The sequence below is a fragment of the Microcebus murinus genome, chromosome 20, assembly GCF_040939455.1.
Source record: "Microcebus murinus isolate Inina chromosome 20, M.murinus_Inina_mat1.0, whole genome shotgun sequence".
Lineage (NCBI taxonomy): Eukaryota > Metazoa > Chordata > Mammalia > Primates > Cheirogaleidae > Microcebus > Microcebus murinus.
The window spans coordinates 35,531,938-35,549,784 of NC_134123.1; the positions used below are offsets into that span (position 1 = coordinate 35,531,938).

At 50.5% G+C, this 17,847-nt stretch overlaps 1 protein-coding gene across 9 annotated transcripts in view; it reads right to left on the reverse strand.

Moving 5' to 3' along the window:
• The window catches only part of ANKRD11 (ankyrin repeat domain 11), a 178,400-nt gene that overhangs the window by 40,759 nt on the left and 119,794 nt on the right, over positions 1 to 17,847 (reverse strand). For 7 of the 9 annotated variants that reach the window (XM_075995893.1, XM_012737261.3, XM_075995894.1 and 4 more), the window contains one exon: positions 962 to 1,106. In XM_075995893.1, the coding sequence (XP_075852008.1) occupies positions 962 to 1,048 (87 nt within the window). In that variant the 5' untranslated portion in view covers positions 1,049 to 1,106. Of the gene's footprint in view, positions 1 to 961; positions 1,110 to 17,847 lie in introns of those variants that run through there. The other 2 variants (XM_012737256.3, XM_075995896.1) reach the window with 2 other exon arrangements.

Here is a 17,847-nt window from a genome sequence, read left to right on the forward strand (position 1 = left end):
CAGCCAGAGAGACTGAGCGGAAGCAGAGAGTGCAGCAAGCACACAGGCAGTGACCTGATCAGGGGGATGCCAGCTCAGGACAGCTGAAAACCAGGAGCCACAGCAAGGTGACCCACTTGCCCACCAGCAAACTTGGAGGGTCTTCAGGGTCGCAGGATGGATGCACACTAGGTCACACTGGCAAAGCAGGGAGGAGGAAGCATGAAATGTCAGGATTACGTGACAGGAACACAAGACAGGAGAAGACTGGCCTCAGCTCACAGTCATCTCCACCGTCCCATGCCTGAGGCAGTGACAGACCCGAGTCTCACACAGACAGTTGGCAAAGCCTGGAAACGAACCTTGTGTTCAAGTTCAAGTTCACTGGACACCACCCTGACTGTGAGACAGGAGGTGAGCACCCCAGAACCCGGCATTGCCCCACACTGTGGACAAGAACTATGTACTCCAGAACCCGGCATTGCCCCCACACTGTGGACAGGAACTGTGCACCCCAGAACCCAGCATCGCCCCACACTGTAGACAGGAACTGTGCACCCCAGAACCTGGTATTGCCCCCCACAGTGTGGACAGGAACTGTGTACCCCAGAACCTGGCATTGCCCCCCACAGTGTGGACAGGAACTGTGCACCCCAGAACCCGGCATTGCCCCCCACACTGTGGACAGGAACTGTGCACCCCAGAACCCGGCATCGCCCCACACTGTGGACAGGAGCTGTGCACCCCAGAACCCGGCATCGCCCCACACTGTGGACAGGAACTGTGCACCCCAGAACCCGGCATCGCCCCACACTGTGGACAGGAGGTGAGCGGAGCACTGACTAGTCACAGTGGGGTTCAAACTTGTAAGTAAAATCTCCGCAGCGTCATGTCTGATATCTCTGCCACGGTGGCGGAAAGCCTGGGGTCTGGGGCAGAAATGTGCGGCGTGTCCTGAGGGAAGGAGGCCGCAGCCGCTTACCTTTTTCCCAGTTTGTTTCTCCACCATGTCGTTGCTGAGGGGGAATTCTTCTTGCTGTGGTGTTTTAGAACACCCACCCCTGGGCATCGTTCTGCGTCGCTCAACCGGTCTTCATCTACACTCCCGTCGCCTCGTCATCGACCGTCTGCTTCCAAAGAGAGGACACAGGGTGAGAACCGTGAACCCAAGCAGGCAGCACAGAGCCTAGTCCCTCCCAACTGCACTGGCAGACCAGGAACCAGAGGTGTGCAGCTGTCCTGACCAGGTCACCACGGAACGCGCCTCCCAAGAGGTCACTGGCAACAGGAGTGCGGGGGGCTGGATTTCATGGCGGCAGAGGGGGAGGCTGCCCAGGTAGTGGCTGCTCCCTTGGTGGGGCTCCACAGCACTGCCCCATGGGCAAGGCGCAGCACCTGGCCCTGGGACCCCGCAGGTCACATCCGCCACCCTCTCGTCCTGGGCCTCAGTCACCCACTCACACCCCCAGGAGGCAGCTCCGTTCCCTCACCAAGACACAAGGTCAAGACTAGAGTCACTCTGCTTTTTAGAAAGCTCCAAGCACCCCCAAATCCCCCAACTTCTTCCAAATAAAATGTCTGCATGGTGGGCAAGTGACATCTCCAAGGGAGTCCCTGGAACACATCTGGGCAGCTCCACAGTTCCGGTCCATGCCCATAAAGCCAGACAGAGCTCCAGCCCTGTGCTTCCCATGCTGTATTAATCACGTGTTTCCTTTTCTGTATTTCACGACGTTGTATCATCTTAGACAGCTCCCAGAGCCAGCCAATCCTCAGAGACAGCCGATCCCTGCCCCAGGTCAGCCCGGGACCAGGTCACAGGCAGCCCGAGCACAAAGCCCAGCAGAACTGTTCAACCCTAAAGCATTTCCACCGTGCGCACCTTTCCCACAGAAACCCCCGCCTCTGCCTCCTGACCCGACTGGGCCTGCGGTGACTAGAGCACACTGTGTCCCACACGGACGTCCTGAGATACCTGCCTGCTCCCCCCAGTCTTCCCAGGTTTGCTCCATGCGTCACAGCCAGGCTTTCCGGCTGCACTCACAGGAGGAACGGGGGAATGTGTCACCACACCTTCCCAAAGCCACTGCCTCCCTATTCATGTTGGACTCCCTGTCAGGAAGAAACCGTCTAACGCAAACCAGCATGCAGGCGTGCACCACACCTTCCCACAAGCACACAGCCCCGGCACACGGTCCTGGATGAAGCACCTCCTGGGACCAACGTGTCCAGACTGAGTCACTCTGTCACACAGGGGTATGGCTTTGGAAACACGTTCACAGACACTTTCGAGAGGCAGCTCGTCCCCAGGCATTGGCTCCTCTGCACAAGGTCACTCAGGGGTCCACCTGCACCTCTCAAAGTAAGTTTTGTTCATTAAAAGTCATCTTCCTTCAACGGAGAAGAGAGTTTCCTACACACACGACTAACAAAAAGCTCTCACTCAGAACAGACAGAGCTCCTACAAACAACAAGAACAGACCATCTGATAGAGAAGCGGACATGAGCCTTAGAGGGCCCTTCGCCACAAAGGAAATCCTGCAGGTCACTGCACAGATCAAAGTTCTCAACTTCACCAGCCATTGAGCAAACGCAAACTAAACCTAAAATAAGATTCCAAGTGTCAGTAAAGAGGTGCGCAAAGAAGTCAGCACATTCTGAGGGCAGCGCAAACTGATGTGGACCCGGTGCTGTCGACTCAAACTGGCCACAAACACACCTGCAACCCAGCAGTCGCATTCTGCGCACACGTCCAAAGGACATGCAAGCATGTGCCCAGCAAGAGACATGCATAGGATGTTCTGCAGCAGTCAGACAGGCCAGCATGGAGTTGACATGGAATACTACAAAGCAAAGAAAATAAACACACAATAACGTGACTGGATCTCACAAGTGATATGGAGAAAAAATACATTACATATTCACATAAATTTCTGCCAACACTGAACATGTTTAGGCGACAAGAATCCAGGAGTCTGGCTCATGGTGGCGTGGGGCGAGGTGCAGAATCCGGGCTGGAGGTGAAACAGTAGATTTCTCAGGGCTTCTAAGAGCAGGTTACGGGGGTTTTGCTTTATGATATCTGAGTTCTGCATTTTTACTTTGTGGACTTCTGGGTGCTATGTTGCACGTTGCAGTAAGGACGGAGCAGGAGTGAGGACGCACACTGCACCTGGCGAGCCTACACAAGTGGGAGGCCACGGACCTTGCTGCAGGGCTGTCTGCCCTCAAGCGGTCTTGGCCCAGAGGAAGGGCAGCCCCACACCCTGCATAGCCCTGCTGAGGACCAGGCGACGTGGACAGCCTGGGAGCAGCTCAGGACTTATCAACACTTAGAATGAACCTAATCTGTGCACAAAGCATACCACACAACACTGACTGCAGAACAGAACGGGAAACCCACAGCCCTACGGAGACGGGAGGCAAAGAGCAACTGTGTAAGAGAGGAAGAGAAACATTGGTCTTACACATATAGACTGAGTATAACGAAAGAAGAAAAAGAAATGCAGGCATACACTTTGTCACAGTAACAGCCATCAAACACTGGCAGCAGAATGGAGGTGGGTGAGTGTCATAACACACACATGCATATGCACAGCAGAGGGGTCAGGAAGAGTGGTGGGAGTTCACACACTGCTGCTGGGAGCGCAGCGAGGACAGCCCCGGCGGGAAGGTGGAGCAGCCTGCAGTGCTGCGCACACACCATCCCATGGCTCCCTCTGCCCCAAAACGTGATGAGGACAAGGAATGGTGCCTTGTCCAGAGCAGCCCACTGCAGGGCGGCCTAGGACAGGCACTCAGCATGAAGCCCAGCCCGGCCCCCCAGCACCTGCCACCACACCTCGCAGCTCAGCCTGAGCAGAACAACACCGTTTCCACGGACATGTGACTGTGGAGTGATCTCTGCAGTGTCACCAAGTGTAAGAAGTAGAGGGAAGTGGACACAGCATGGAGTCTACTTCCAAATGCAGAGGACACCTATGCTTACATCAACTAACAACAGAACATGCAAGGATGTCAACCAATGTAATCTACTAGGTTAACAAGCTAAAGAAATTACATAATCATAACAGTTGGTACAGAAAATGCATTTGATAACATCCATCACTTGTGATTAAAATTCTCAGCGAAATGGGAGCGAGCGTAGGGAAACACCCTCCACGGGGCAGCATGTCTGCAAAGAGCCTCTGGCTGACACACTCAGTGTGAGAAGCTGAGCGCCTTCTCCCGAGAAGTTGAGGACATCCCGTAACCATTGCTGTCAACATTGTGCAGGCAGCTCGGCCAGTGCGCCAAGGAAAGAAAAAGAACTCAAAGGTATACAGGACAGAAAGGAAGAAATAAAGTAAAACTGTCTCTATCTGAAGGTGACATGATTCTCTACCTAGAAAAATCACAAGGAATTTACCAAAAACTCCTAGAAATAATAGAGTTCAGCAAGGCTGAAGAATACAAGATCAACACATAAAACCCCACATATCCACATGCTAAGGATGAACATATGGAAACAAATAAAGATGCAATATCACTTATAATTGATCCACATGAAAACAGGTTCAGAGCTATCAAAACCAGAACCACCTATAAAAACCTTAAAAAATAACAGGAGGAAATCTTTATGTCCTAGGTCTAGGCCAAGAGTTGTTAGACATGACACCAAAAGCATAATTTGTAAAAGAAAAAATTGATAGATTACCTCAACGAAATCAAAAAACCTTTCTTCTGCAAAAGACTAAGTTTAAAGGGTGAACAGACAAACCGCAGACAGGGAAAAGCATTTGCAAATCACATTCAGAAGGCAGACTCGTGTGTAGAAGACAAAACGAGCAACAGTGAACAGCAAGTATTCCAGTGAGAAAATGGACAAGAGACAAGGAGAGTGCAGAAAGGCAAGCGTGGGTGGTGGACGGCACACAGAACGACGTCCCCCAGGGAAACGTAATGAAAACTACTGTGAGCACAGCTGGAAGTAAAACAACACTGGAGGATGCCGGAGGACGCTGTGGAAACTGGAAAGCCACACGTGGGTCTCACAAGCCCAAACGCACATGCACCGCACAACTCCACCGCACTGACGGACATTGATCCCTGAGAATCAATCTCACGTCCATGCAAAGATGTGTCCACAGATGTTCAGACTCTGATTCCAAATGGACAAAACAGGAAAACCATTCGGCAGCTGTCCCGACAACATCCTTTCACACGGGCTCCACACAGACCACGAGGAACCATCCACGTGCCCAACACCACGGGGGGGTCCCCGGGACAGAACTGCGGGAGGCAGGGTTGGAGGGGCGTGGAAGGACACGTGGGGGTCTTGTGAGGAGGGCGCACTTCCACCCGTTACTGTGGAGACAAATACAGGACTGGTGACACAGGATGGCACCGGCAAGGCCTGAGTGGGGTCTGTCAGCCGAGGTCTTGACTCCAGCGTGGACACTGCCCTGAGTAATGGTACTGGGACGCTACTATTTTGTGACTTCTTGTGAGTCTATAATTATTCTAAACTAAAAAGTAAAAGAGAAAAACAAGAGGCATGAGGACACTTCTAGGGCTGACAGAAATATTCTGTACTTTGACTGTAGTGGTAGTTTCCCAACTGTACACAATTTCCAAATTGAACTGTACATTTAAAATGCATGAATTTTATTATACACCAATCATAAATCAATAAAGCTGTTAAGAATTGGTGGCACAAAACAATTTTATTTCCTATGGAAAAATTTTATTTCCTATAGATGAAAAAAAAAGAGATAGGTAGACCTCTCTTCATAAACATTATTTTGTGTAGTTGGTTTTGGAACATGTATTTTAGGTGATTTAAAACATTAAACATTAGGTGCAATGAACACTATTTGGGTGACGGGCACACTAAAAGCCCAGACGTAAGCATTATAAAAGGTATCCATGTAACAAAAACATTTGTACCCCTTAATATTTTGAAATTAAAACAAAAAAATCACTTGAAAAAAATTAAGTATAAAAGAATCAATCTCTAAAGATCCTAAAAGGAAAAGGAAAGATGACACTTAGCTGTGCATCCAGTCCGTGGCAGAGAGCACCAGTGATCCACTCCCATGTGACGGGTGACACCACACAGCTTCTGGGGTCAGAGACGTGGGGGGTGGTGCCCTAGTGGCCCTGGCTCGGCATGTGCAGTCAGGGCCAGCTGGGGTGGAGGGTCTGCCATCCAGGCGCCACTCACATACCTGGCAGATTGGTGCTGGGTTTTGGCAAAAGGCCCAAATTCCTTGTCACATGGACATGTGATCATGTTCATGGGGCTGAGTAAGGAACTTTGTGATGTGGCAGCTGGCTTCCCTACTAGAGCACTGCAGGGGATGGGGGGGCAGTGCCTTTTGTGACCTCGAATCAGAAGTCCCATGGTAACACTTCACCTCATTCTATTCCTTAGACATCAACTGGGCGCGGTGGCTCAGGCCTGTAATCCCAGCACTCTGGGAGGCCGAGGTGGGAGGATCGCTTGAGCTCAGGAATTCGAGATCAGCCTAAGCAAGAGCAAGACTTTGTTTCTACAAAAAATAGAAAAATTAGCCGGGCATGGTGGTGCATTCCTGTAGTCCCAGCTACTTGTGAGGCTGAGGCAGGATAGAGTGGGCCCAGGAGTTTGACGTTGCTATGAGTTGGGAAGACTAGCTTGGGGATGGATAGAGTGAAACTATTAAGTATGTCTAAAAAAAAAAAAAAAAGAAAAGAAAAAAAGAAAAGTAAGTTATAAGGTCCAGCCCACACTCAAGGGCAGGGAATTAGGTTCTACCTTTTGAAGGGAGGCGTATCAAAGAATCTATGGACGTTCTTCAAACTATTACGCAAGTGACTTCGACCCCCAAGAAAAGAAAGTAATTCACTTAGAAACTCCAATTTCTTTCCTCGATACTCCTATTTTTTGTTGCTCCTTAAGACTTGAGTACTGTTTTGTTTTCTAACGCAGAGGGTCCACTGTCTGGAACTTAACTATCCAAGTCCAGGACACAGGAGCTGCAACACAACCAAGATGCTGCCCGTGGACCTCGATCCATCCCCACCAACACACCTGGGGGACATGGTGCGTGGCCCTCCAGAGTGATGGTGAACCCCAGGGACTGGGGTCCTCTGCAGTGTGCGCTGAGCCGAGTTCAGAGAGCAGGGTCTGTGCCCCAGCTGGACAGCCACTCTTGGAACTGTGTTAACAGATGCACTGCTGCCTTCTCCAGTGTCCCCCAAACTCTGGGGTCATGACCTTGGTGACTTCTACAGTTGTTTTAGCAGCTTTGCCCTTTCCTGAATGTCACAGAGCTAGAATCATACGTGCAGTGCAGCCTTTTCACATGGGCTTCTTCTACTCAGCAGCGTGCACTAAGGGTCCTCTGCAGTTTCGGTTTTGTTAGTGACTTGAGAGCTCATTTCTTTTTAGCACTGAATGAACACTCCATTGCCTGGAGGTACCAGAGTTTATTCGCTCACCTACTGAAGGACATCTTGGCTGCTTCTAAGTTCTGGCAATTATAAAAAAAAGTTGTTTTTTTTTTGAGATGGAGTCTCACTCTGTTGCCTGGGCTAGAGTGCCATGGAATCAGCCTAGCTCACAGCAACCTCAAACTCCTGGGTTTAAGTGATCCTCCTGCTTCAGCTTCCCAAGTAGCTGGGATTACAGGCACGTACCAGCGCACCTGGCTAATTTTTTAAATTTTTAGTTGTTTGGCTAATTTCTTTCTATTTATAGTAGAGACAGGGGTCTTGCTCAGGCTGGTCTCAAACTCCTGAGCTCAAGCAATCCTCCCACCTCAGCCTCCCAAGTGCTAGGATTACAGGCATGACCCACTGCGCCTGGCCTAAAGCCATTTTTTAAAAAGTGAAATAACACAAAATAGAAAATATCTGGGGGCATTCCACATACCCTCACATAAAGTATTATCCTGTGAATATGTTTACAGTGTGTACTTGTTGTATGTGTGTACGGTGTGTGTTGTCAACAAAGCCGAAAACTATTTCTCACAATGGGGAGCAGCACAGTTCATAGACACTGGCCTACAGAGTTAAAAGCCACTGATTTGTGGTCAGATATGTCTTAAGTTTCTCAATCTATAAAATACAGAAATAAAACTGTTCCCACGCTGCAAGCTCAGGGCAGTGTCTGGCACCTGGCCCGGCCCCACTGAGCGAGTGACTGGCACTGCTGCCACCAAGCTCCTGGCACTGGTGCTCACTGGAGGGCACTCCAAGACTGAATGTGATGTTCGCACGCTTCGCTTTCTCTCGTTTTGCATGAGCACACCTCACCTTCACTGTTCTGGTCCCCACCCTTCTCTTATAAGCCACTGTCCTCTCCTACTGCTTTGTTGTGCCCCAAGGACGAGGTCCCAGCACCCTCCAACCCCAGGTGGGTAAACAGCCACAGCCGACACACAGGGATGGAAGCTCACTGCCCATGCAGGTGGCCAGGCACTTGGCATGCCACGGGGTCCCTGGAGAAGCAGCCAGGTGGCAGGGCCAGCAAGGCCCTGCCCATGCTCCAGGGCAGGTGACCTTGGCCAGGGAGCAATATCCAGACACACCCTGATGGCAGGCATGCACAGGCCACCAAAGCCACATCATATGTGGCTCCTGCAAAGCAGCCCTGGACTGCAGCAAGTGCCAGTGTCCACCAGCAGAGTAGGTGCCCCAGGACGTGCCAGTGCAGGAGCTCGCTGATGGCACGCTGGGCTCAGAGCCAGATACGAGTGTGTCTGCTGCGGGCTCCCATGTGCTGCTGGTCCCACACTCACAGGAGAGCTCTGCACCTTCCCTGGGGGCTCCACGAGTGCCTGTGACACGACATGTGCATGTTCTGCAAGGGTGTGAACAGGAAAAGCCAAGACTGAAACTGATCTCTGACCACTTCCCCAAATAAGTGACCAAGACACACCTGACACCCAACATGAAGCCTGTGGAGGCCCAGCTGGGAGGACAGAGCAGAGCTCAGTGCACCCCTCGCACTGCAGGCTCAGAGACGCAGGGCTGGGCTGGAGTGACAGCCTCACACTGTCCCTGCGGGAGCGAGGGCTCCAGGTCCCCCGGCCCAGGACGAAATCCACACCAGGGCAAGAGCAATGCCTGCAGCTGCTGAGGGAGCAGGGGAGGGAGTGGAGAACCCTGCAGCCCTGAAAGGCACCTGGATTCAGGGGTCTCTGCCACCCTGGTGCTTCAGGTGAGCAGGTCTGAGCCTGATGCATGCTGGACTGGGACAGGTACCCTGCACCCACTACCCCTCTGAAGCCTCAGGGCTCCCATGGCAGAAGAGTGGTGATGTCATCTTGGCAGGAAGTCTTTCATCTGCACAGCCCCTTCAAACACACAAGCTCCTGTGCAGCACACGCAGCCTAGGGGTCTGCACAGAGCAGAGACCGAGTCTCGCTGGCAGGGAAGCGCCGCAGAGTTGGTCATTCTCACAGAGAGCACTCCTGGTCTCCATGGTCTGTGCTTCCACAGGGCCAGGGGACAACCGCAGAGCAGCACCGTGGACACTTGGGCAGCCAGCTGGACACCGCCGCCACTGCTGTCTCACACACGACCGGGCAGCGTGCTGCAATCCGCCCTGAGGTCTTTCATGAAAGTTTCTAAATTAAGACGTCATGGCCAACATTGCAGAAAACCCAGCTTAGGCGCTATTCCTGCCAGTGGGTCTGGAGAAGTTTAACTATGGACTTGCTGGTGCCGTTTTCGTGCAGCTCTCCAGCACGTAACCAGCGGAAGTCAAGGGCATCTGGGGACTTGGAACTGCTGTCCTCGTGGGCACATCACCAGAGCCTGCACCGTGCCTGGCTCTCGAGGGCAGGGAGCACCCCACACCTGCAAGATGGAATCATCAGGCCCAGGTTTGTAAACACTAATGCTGTCCACACTTCCTCTCAACTCCCTCCCAGTTAAGAACACAACCACCGCCTCTTCACTGAGGGAGCCAGGGCGTCAGAGGCACCGCGGGAGGAGGGGAAGCCACTGCTGGGCACCACCCACCCGGGGGCATGACAGGAAGCAAGAGTGCTGGCACTCAGCCTGCCCCAGAAGCCCCTAGTCCCTACAAACTGTCTCCCACCCTGCAATGGTCTAACAGTCTGACTACATGACAGGACAAAACACAGGACAGATGATAAAAGGGTTTCACATAAATGCGACATTTCAACATAAAGGAATATCCTTTCATCAAAAAAACTGCAAATTCAAACGCCAAAACTGACAGATGAAGGGGTGTAGACGTCACGCAAATGCTGACCTGGGACTCGGAGAGGCCGCCTCTCTCCAAGTCCTCATCACCACGACCAGGCACGCGGCAGCATGGGTCTCAGGGGGCTGGCATTAGACATGCACAGCCTCACTATTTTTAACTTTATGCACAATGACATACACGTACCTTCTGGACATTTCTGATCATGTAGATGGGATGCACCTCTTTCCTCACAAAGCAGCGGTGGCACAGTCACACAAGTGGGGCCGGAATCAGAACCAGCTGAACCCAGCCTGGTTCCGTGATCTCCCTCTCCCGCTGCTCTCTGACAGCCAAGAGCATGCCGAACCCCGCTGTGCTGAACGGCTCTCCCAGGCTGTGCGTGAGGATCCTGCCTTCCCAGCCCACCATCCTGTGGGGACCACCAATAATAACCTGACCTGTCTCCCCTGTCACACTAGCCAGGGTTGCCACTGCGACCCACCCAGGACCTTGGCCTGCCTGGCTCCCAGGACAACGCCCCCAGCACCTGCCTTCAGTGGGTGCCACCCTCCAGGGCCGGCCCAGCCCATCAGTCCCTCCCCACAGAGCCAGCATAGCCACCATCACAGGATGCTGACAAGTGCTGCCAACTGCAAAACTCAAACATCACCTTGACAAAGGCTGTCTGAAGTGGAAATCTTGCACTCACACACTTTGGGTTTTCTAAAACAGAAGACCTTCTTAAGAAGAGGGAGGGAGGGAGGAGAAAAAAAGCGGTATTTGCTTTCCTCACTGTTTAGCGCATTAGCACAAAGGTAACCTCCCTCTCCTCCCTGCAGAGTTTGCCACATGAGCACCTGGAGCCTCACCAGGCACGACGGAACCTCCAGAAATAAGCCCACGATGCCACCAGCAGGAGGGCTCGTCAAGGCGTGGGAAGGGCAGTGTGTCTGTCTGTCCGTCCGCCGTGATCCCGGCCAGGACGATGCTCTGGCCAACCTCGGAGAGACAAGCTGGCACCACACCAGCACTGTTACTACAGGTTGTCACACACAGCAGGTCTGGGCGACTTTGAGCAAATGTCTAAAGACCTGTCTTATCACAGCAAACTGAGCTGTCCTGAGCTGGCCTTCATGGAAGCCTGTCTGTCTACCCTGTCGTTCAGAGGGTGGTCAGCCGTGTTCAAGACGTTGCCAGATGTGCCCTATGCCACACTAGACCAGGTCTGGCGTGAATTTAAGCTGAACACGTAGAACATGCAGAGGTTGACCAGGCAGATGGCCACACAAAGTGCCTGGAAAGGAAGCTGCTGCCAGCACAGGTGGGGAGTCGTGTGCCCACCTGCCTGTGCATCAGGCCTGCTCAGAAGCTCTGATCTCCTGTCACCCCTGTGGGGAGGAGCCACCAGGGGCAGATCTCCTGGTGCTCCAGCCTCTCTGGGGCTGCAGCTTTGGTGGCACAGGGGCAACAAGCACACTGCCCATAACCTGGCATAACAAAAGCCCCAATTTCCCTATTTTCAAAATAATTTCGTAAGTACAGCATACATTCAATGAAAGGGTATTTTTTCTTCCAGGCTCACACACCCTGAAATGCCAAGCTCCTGTCTCGCAAGAGGGGCATCAACCTGGCCGTCTGTCTTGTGTCACCCCTCACACCTAGGGGAGGTGCAGGGCAGGAGGGCAGCGGCTGCACCTTGCAGCTCTGGAGCCCACAGGCCCTGGCAGCGAACTCCCAGTGACAAAATAAGGGCTTCTGTGCACCAGTGTCGCCTTCTCCCTGTAGTTTTTCAGGAACCTGTCCAGGCAGAGGGTCCTGCAGGGTGACCCAAGGCTCCCAACGTCTTTGAGAGCAGAGCTCAGGCAGCAGATGGGGATAGGCACACACTGGCCCTCAGGTGGCCCCACAACAGTGCTCAGATACTCAGAGAGTCGGGCAGAGACCTGCAGGGGACATGGTGAGAGCCAAGGGACAGAGCCAACCAAGTCCCACTCACACGTTCTCCTGAGACAGCCAGGCTGCAGTGGCACAGCACACGGCAGCACCTCCACCTACACAGGGTCTGCGTGCTCAGCAGCGAGAAAAACAAGGATGACAGCACCCATGACTTGCGCTGGAGTCACCTTCATAACCACAAAGCACCTCCACAAAGAACATGCTCCTACAACCAGTGTGCTTTGGGACACAGTTCCAAACATGTACGGCCAGCAGCTCCATGAACCATGCAGACAGTGGGGCAGCAAGAACCAGCATGGAACGGCACAGTCCATGCTGCCGCCTGTGGGGACCAGGGCCCCCCACGCCTGCAGCCACGCAGCCCACAGCCCAGTGCCCAAACCACCATCCCGGTGTTTCCTGAAGGTGTCCACCAGACTCCTGGGGAGTTGGACTCGGACCCCCGATCAGCCTCCGCCAGAACGAAGGCCACTCAAACTTTGCAAGAGCGAATTAAAAGCTTCTCCTGAATGAAAAAGCAACCTGTTTGGAGAAGCTAAAAGCTATTTTTTCATACTGAGAAAGCATTCATTAACAGAGAATATATTTAAAATGTATTTACCCAAACAGCCTAGCTTCTTGTGGAAGGAAGCAAAGCAGCTTTACTGTAATAGCCATGAACAACGAACTCGAACGTCTACCAACAGACCATGGAGAGCAAGAGCTGTGACCACCATGAGAGCTGCTGGGCAGTGAGGACCAGCCGTCACGCACTCGGCACAGAAGGGGCCCGAGGAGAATGTGCTGCCAGAGGGAATCCAGAAACAGCAGTGCAGTATGAGCACAGTGTGGTTCTGCCACACACAGGCCGAGTGAGCTGCAGGGAGAGAAAGGCCACGGGGGCGCCGGGGTGATGGAAACGCTCTGTATCTCAGGGGAGGGTGGGAGGTTGCTATGGTCTAAATGTGTCTCCCAAAAATTCATATGTTGAAACCCTAACCCCCAAGGTGATGTTATTAGAATGTGGGGCCTTTGGGAGGGCCCTCATCCCCATGAATTGGATTTGTGCCCATGTAAGAGAAACCCCAGAATTTGCAGGGCACGGTGGCTCACACCTGTTGTCCCAGCTAGTTGGGAGACTGAGGCAGGAGGATCACTTGAGCCCAGGAGTTTGAGGTTGCTGTGAGCTATGACGATGCTACTGCACTCCAACCAGAGTGACAGAGGGAGACTGTCTCTCAAAGAGAAAGGTGTTGGGGGTGCGGGGAGCACCCAAGAGACTCTTTACCCCTCCTCCATGTGAGGATGCAGCTAGAAGGTGCCATCTATGAACCAGAAAGGAGACCCTCACCAGATACCGAATCTGCCTTGACCTTGGACTTGCCAGCCTCCAGAACCGAGATACACATCTGCTCTTTGTAACCACCCAGTTTACGGTACTTTGCTATAGCAGCCTGAACAGACTAAGACAGGAATTACATGGGTATAAATATTTACCAAACCTCAAACTAAACACTTAAAATCAGTGCATCTTGATCATGTCCAAACTATTAATGTCTCTTAATTTAAAAGGAAAAATAAAGTCAGGCATGGTGGCTCATGCCTATAATCCCAGCACTTTGGGAGTCTAAGGTGGGAGTATATCTTGATGGCAGGAGTTCAAGGGCAGCCTAGGCAACATAGTGAGACCCCACCTCTACAAAAAAGAAATTGTAATAACTTTGCTGGGCATGGTGGCACACACCTGTGGTCCCAGCTACTCAGGAGGCTGAGGCAGGAATTGCTTGAGCCCGGGAGTTTTAAGCTGCAGTGAGTTATGATTGTGTCACTGCACTTCAGCCTGGGTGACAGAGTGAGATCCTTTCTGAGAGAGAGAAAGAAAATGTGTGTTTACCTGGAGAAAACATCTGTAGTGGGTTGAATGGTGCCCACCTCACCCTCAGAGGCTATTAATAGGACATTATTTGGAAAAGGGATCTGTACAGATATAAGTAAATTAAGGATCTCTAGATGGGATCATCCTGGATTACCGGGCAGACCGTAAGATCCACTGAGAAGTGTCCTTGTAAGAGAAGGCAGAGGAGATTTGAGAACAGAAGAGAAGGCTGTGTACCCTGTGCCACAGACAGGCAGCTGAGTGACAGTGCCACAGCTACAGACTGCCAGGACCACTAAGGCTGGAGTAGGCAGAAGGGGACTCTGCCCTGGAGCCTTTCGGGGGAGTATGGCCCTGCCAGCACCGTGCTTTCAGAATTCTGGCCTCTAGAACAGTGAGAATACACTTCCATTGTTCAAGCCACCAAATTTATGGTAAATATTTATGGCAGCCCTGGGAACAAATACAACATCTAAGCAAATACAGAAATGAGTAGACTGTCCTCCGAGTGACTATTCAACTCTCTGGAGCCAAGACAAGTGGCCCATGTGGTCAAGGCCTTGGCAATGCCGCCCTCAGGACCTCAGTCCTTGTCCAGGTGACCCGGAGCCTCAGGCCTGACTCCTCTCCTCTCACAGAACCCCAAGGAGGGCACCCCACAGATGGGGATTTGTTTACAATAAACAGAAAAGGGTCTCCCTGGGTGCAGCTAGCCCAGAGCAAGAAGCCTGCTTGGCAGTGCATACAGGTGGACCACCTGAGCACTTCTTCTGAGCTACCACAGGGCTGAGGGGTGGAGATGTCCCAACTTCTGGGCCAGGGTGTACCCTCCACACCCAGGGTTGGCAAACCCGGGAGCCCAGGGCATTCTGCATGTTTGTAAGTGGTTATACAAGCACCCACCTATCACAGCCCCAATTTTGCCTCTATTATCTAATATATTAGATAGTGCCTGTATTAGGTATTAGAATTAGATATTACCTAAAATATTTACTATCTGCCCCTTTAAGGAAAAGTTTGCCAACTTGTGCAAGACAAAGACATCCAAAAAGATACTACAAAAGCAGATGAAATAAGCAGTCATAAACAGAATACGAGTTCCAACAAAACTACTCTAAAATCTGAAATGGCAAGGTGGGAGATAAATGAGGAAAAAAACACGTTATAGAAATATTACAGAATAATATGATCTCATCTCATCTTTACTAAAAATAGAACATAAAAAATGTAACTTATAAATGAAGCAAGGATCCAAAAAGCTATTAACACTGGTGATCTTAGTGGGAATACAATTCTTAGAAAGTTTTGCTGATTCGTATTTTCTAATTCTACCATGCACATGTATTATTTCTATAATCTGATTCTAACAATATCTTATTTGCATTACATTTTATGTTTACTAGTCATTTTACCTACATGATCTAGACTAATGCATGTTCACAGGTCTTAACCAGGAGATGCTTGGAGAGCTGGTACTAAAACCACGTCCCACTCAGACACTGCCTCCTGTGCTGCCTTTTCAGTCCATTATCATTTTAAAAAGATGAATTTTTACTATTTAGGTACACACTGTGTATTCAGTAATAAAACGATCTAGAGACATGTAAATTCCTTCTTGGCACAACCAAACGACTAAGAAGTGACTAGATTTGCTTTAAGACTTAAACTCACTGGTGTTTTTAAAAAACTTTTACACTCATGCTACCTATAAGCCTAGAAACAGGATTTATGACATTTTTACAAGTAACTTATCATGTGGATGGATATGCCTACACCTTTCGCCCAGGTCATGCTTCGCCCAGGTCATCACCCAGGGATTTATCTACGTTGACACTTTAATTCATTACAACTGCAGTGTGGTATTTGCCTAAAAACATTCATCCTCTTGTTGACTGGCATTTGTTTTTTTCCCAACTTTTTGCTGATACAAACATGTTTATGCTACATTTGTCTGGATTTCTTTACATACACAAGATCTACAGCTAGAAATGGAACTGCAAGAAACTAACTGTAAATGCTATAAAAACCAATGAAGGTTTATGGCATGCAGTCATTCACAAACATGCCCTCTTTCATTCACTTCTGAGTAAAGCAAACATCTTACGTTGTACAATTATTAAGAGATGTTGGTGGGAAAGGGGGGAACAGTGCTTTGTAATAAGATTGGGTTCTACAAAAAGAGACAATATAATTAATAATTTTCATTTAAATGAAAACTGTAAACTCCAGTGACAATATGAGGCTCTGTACTGGCAAAACAACAGCAGAGATAAGGGGCAGGGCAGATAACTGTGAAATCCCAGAAATCACAGAGAAAACGTACAAGTATATGCGTTTGCCTGGGGGAGAGGAGCCACAGCTTCTACCCAGTTCTCAAAGAGTGAGGCCCCAAGAAGCACTCAGCCACTTTTTTCTTCTGTGTGTGTGGCAAGGAAGGGGGGTGAATATTAGCTGATGCTCAGGAAACACAGAACAACACCTCACTTTCCAAATAAATGAAAACCAGCACACACGGGAAGGACACATTTATAACAAAAATGACTTCAGACTCTTTAACATACGCCCAGGGAATATCCTAAGTCATAACTCCTTAGAGTCTTTATATGCAAATAATATGAAAGAAGAAAATTAAGATTTCCACCAAGAAAAGTCTAAAGTTCACAGTTTTGTTACTAAGGAGACTGAGACAAGTGAGACCAACTGAAAACACTGCCATACTACTACAACGAGAAAGGAGACATGTTCTGGAAACAACGCTCTGGTGTTATTTCTCTCTGTATTAAACACATCACAGGATTTTTCTTTTGAAATTACTAGGTAAGGGGATCAGGCAACCAAACCCAAATGGAGTGGACAATGGACACTAGAGCAGGGCGGTCTGCAGAGTCCCACAGGTTGAGGGACAGTGCCCTAAGGAACAGACACCACCATGCAACATCCCAGCCTTCCAAAAGGGCTGTGTGTGCACTGCCTGCCTCGTCACCCTAGCAACGGCTCTAAACATATGTGCAGTGACACCAGCTGATTTCTGAAAGCTGTAAATAGAGGATAATGGCATTAAAAAAAATTGCAGATTAAAGTAAGGACCACCCACTCCCCACCCCACCCACCCCTAAATCCCACTGTTAACACTGAGAGCAACGCCAGGTACACAAATGGTTTTAACCTCTCACATACCAAACCATCTGCACAATTACATATCCGCAGAGAGCAAAATAAGGTCCTCAGATTAATTATCTTTGTACAAACGTGTGCACAGACAAGAAAGGGCCCAGAGACGGCAGAGTGTGGCACAGATGCGGGAGCCAGCAGCAGCAGCAGCCATGGCCCTACAGCGAATTCTGGGCCTGCGCTGAGCACAGCTTGCTCTCCACTCTCTTCCCAATCCAGCGTGGGCACCTGGTCCTTTCTCTCAAGGCCCTTCAAGCTGTTGGCACCTGGGCCTCAAAGCCCAAAGCAGGCACTGACGGGTAGGTCTCCACAAACCAGGATGTCACAACCAGAAAAGAGAAGAAGACAAGGTCGACTGCCCGGGCAGAGTTCCAGGCAGAAAACCACAGGCTCTGGCAGAGTGGGCAACAGTCCAGGGTTCAGACCTCAGACGCTTTTTCTAACTTTGAAGAACACAGTCTACTTTTCATCTGAGGATGGGAAAACATGGGATTCCCTGAAGACTTTGAGAAGAAAGCATTTAGTCTAGGATAAACCAGCAATACTCTAGACCAGGCTGGTAAAGAGATGAACCAACATGCACTGAAGGATGAGGTGTGACTGCAGAGAAAGACCCTAGCACCACCTTCCAAGGCCAGAGTGTACGCCCACGGCTTCTCTCCTTCCATTATGTGAGGTGGTTGAGAATAATATGCCTTTTCTC